Source organism: Propithecus coquereli, unplaced genomic scaffold, assembly GCF_000956105.1.
Source record: "Propithecus coquereli isolate 6110/MARCELLA unplaced genomic scaffold, Pcoq_1.0 Scaffold108, whole genome shotgun sequence".
NCBI lineage: Eukaryota > Metazoa > Chordata > Mammalia > Primates > Indriidae > Propithecus > Propithecus coquereli.
Window position 1 is genome coordinate 635274 of NW_012134747.1, and position 2993 is coordinate 638266.

At 36.8% G+C, this 2993-nt stretch overlaps 1 protein-coding gene across 1 annotated transcript in view; it reads left to right on the forward strand.

The window, feature by feature from the left end:
- Positions 1-2993, forward strand: part of CCDC132 (coiled-coil domain containing 132) — a 139247-nt gene that overhangs the window by 100623 nt on the left and 35631 nt on the right. The window contains exon 21 of the mRNA XM_012647392.1: positions 1702-1850. Within this exon, the coding sequence (XP_012502846.1) occupies positions 1702-1850 (149 nt within the window). The remainder of the gene's footprint in view (positions 1-1701; positions 1851-2993) is intronic.

The window sequence follows — 2993 nt, forward strand, 5'->3', positions numbered from 1 at the left end:
CTCTGATTCAATCAAAATTTCAAAACTTTTTGCTAAAGGATTGAGTAGGTTAAATATTGACCTATATTCAGGTAAACTTAAAACATAACAGCACTTTTGTACTACAAGCTATTGCCTAATTTGCATATCATTCTATTTTTTTCTTTTTGTAAATTTCTCTTGAACTGTTTTTCAATATGTAATGAGTGGAGCTTGATGGCATGTCAGTACTGGAAAACCCTAGTGATTTTACTTAAATGAAAATTATGACGTCCATTTCTAATCTAAGCTAATTGTTATTAGAAATATAATTTGGTTATAAAAGTTCTTCATGGCTTCACACAGTGAAGTGACTTTGAGATTATAATATCATCAATATTGTTAGGAGTCATTTATTGAGAATCATGCTCTCATGGGGTTGTTCTTTCTACAGTGTAATTATGGTCACTTCCTTGACCTCGCTCCTTTCCTCCCTCCCAAAACAGTAATTAAAACTCTTTCTTTCTCTGACGCTGAATGTAATAACTATTTAAATCAATGGTATGATGATGTCAGTATTCTAAACAGCATTCTTTCATGTTTGCTTTACAAAGGGAAGCTGGTTTGCCTAAATATATCTTTATTGAAGTATTTGGAGTGCTGGTAACTCTTGAGCTGGCAGTCTTCTGGTACTCTGTCAGCTACTCCAAGTAGCCAGTTTAGCACCTCTTTACCTAAGAGCTGTTCAAGACACCTTCACCCTCCCAACAAAAAAAGACTGCCAGTGTGCCAGTGAGTTCAAGTGTTTTTTGAGATTTTTTTGTTTGGTTTTTTACTGTTTGCTAAGAGCTCAGTAAAAATAAGATTTTCTTGCTATGTATTGAGGGGAAGTTGGGTGAGCATATCCTCAAAACTCTTCCTTTGCCAGTCTGTTTGTTTATAATATGGAATATATTTCTGTGAAGTACAAGAATGTGCGTAATTCATATCCAAGGCACTCCTCGCCTGGCATCAGAATCCCTGGAAAGGTAGATTGCTAGTGAGCATGACGTCAGATAAAAGTAAAACTGAGAGATTTGAAGTCTGGTGAGTTTTTCTGACCACAGATTAGATCACATCACTCCTGCTGGCTGCATGTCTGTGTGCCTGAATCAGTGCTTCTCTCCTGGATGGTGCTGAGGGGCCCAGCACACCCTGCTCGCTGGGCATCCCTGTCCTTCATTCGCTTCAGACAGCCTTTATGTAATCTGTCCCCAGACACATATAGTACAATAGCATTGGTTCTGTTTCATTCTAGTCCTGCCTTTTTGAGATTATACCAAGGTTACCTTGATTAAGGTTTGGGTGTGAAATGGTTAATCACACCATAATTTTGGATTTACAAGCTTGATTCTCAAGGGACAATCTCATTTCCCTCATTTACAAGTTCTTGAGGGGCATCTCACTATTGTCTCTATGAAACATCTGTCAGTTCATAAAGATTCCTTGTGTTGGCAGACTTTAGGTCATACACAGAGGGTAGCATATAGAGTTGGATATTATACAGAATTATGTTCACTTAGTACCAAAAGGAAAGTTCCAATAGTTACAGATCATAAAAGCAGGGAAAAAAGAACTGAAACAAATATAATTGATATATGCCTAAGAGTATTTTATTTGTAGTTCTGGTTTTGTCAAAATCACATGGTTTATTACTATTAGATTTGCTATTCCAGATTGTGTATGTGTGTATTGCATTTTCAGGAAGTTTCAGCTGATCCTACTGCCACACTCACAGCAGCAGAAGAAAGAAAGGAGAAGGTACCGAGCCCACACCTCAGTCACCTGGTGGTTTTGACATCTGGCGATACGTTGTATGGGTTAGCGGAAAGAGTGGTAGCCACGGAATCCTTGTAAGTTGTTAAATACAGTTGCTTTGCCATTAAATATGTAAGAAAAGTTATAAAAGTAAGTATTGTATAATAAGACTTCTAGCTGCATACATCTACCGCTTCTAAATATCCCTTATATATTTCTGAGAAGTATATCCTAACATAAATTACCAATCAGTTTTTAAAACTACATGGTTGGTTTCAGTTCCAGAAATGCAAGGAAGGAAGGAGATCTTTTTAAGTTTTGCTTTTTAGTAACGTGATCCTTGCTTTAAGTAAAACTGTAAAAAGCATGTTATACTTTATATTTTCCTATTGATGACTTATGATCCTAGAGAAACTGTAGTTGCATTGTCAGTTAAATATAGTTGACCCTTGACATCAGCAAGAACGCTTCCTGACCTTTATAAATCCTTACACTTGTTAATAAAATTAAAGTATATAACTTCTGCCATCAAACGAAGTCCAAGATAACTTAAGAGCCTTTGCACACATGACAAAAAAGACAAAAACAGCACCCAGGTGCAGCGCCTCTGCAGGCTGTAGTCCAGGCTCGGTCACCAGCCAAAGGACTCCCACTCCTGTACACCAGCCTCCTGCACCTGTAGTTCATTTGTATGCCTCAGCCAAGGTACAGTTTGCATCATGTTATGAATGTTTGGGTTACTTCTGAAAAGTGTCACATATTGAATCTGTGAATTTAAGAGTCTTTTATATTAATTGAATGGGATTTTTAAAAGAAATCCTTTAAAAAAAAATACTGTTGCATTCTTTTTTCAATCTGTGGTGTTATCTGTGCTCATATCTTACATGCAAAGCAGCGGAACTCTACATCTTTGGTAACCCGATAGCTCCTTTGAAGTTACTCTTCTTTCACTTTAACTTCCATTCAGTGATAAGCTCAGCACTAATTATGATGTAGCTTGTAAGTGAACGTGTCCAAATGGTAGTACAAGATAGTTCACTAAAGTGGAAAATAATTTTAATTGTTAAAGTTGTACTCAGAGATCTTAAAAGATTACTTAGAAAAAACATTGACAGACTCTAAATTCGGGACAGTTTGTTTACACAGTGGGTTATTTATTCTCTTTAGGGTATTCTTGGCTGAACAATTTGAGTTCCTTCAGCCACATCTGGATGCTGTGATGCCTGCAGTTAAAAAGC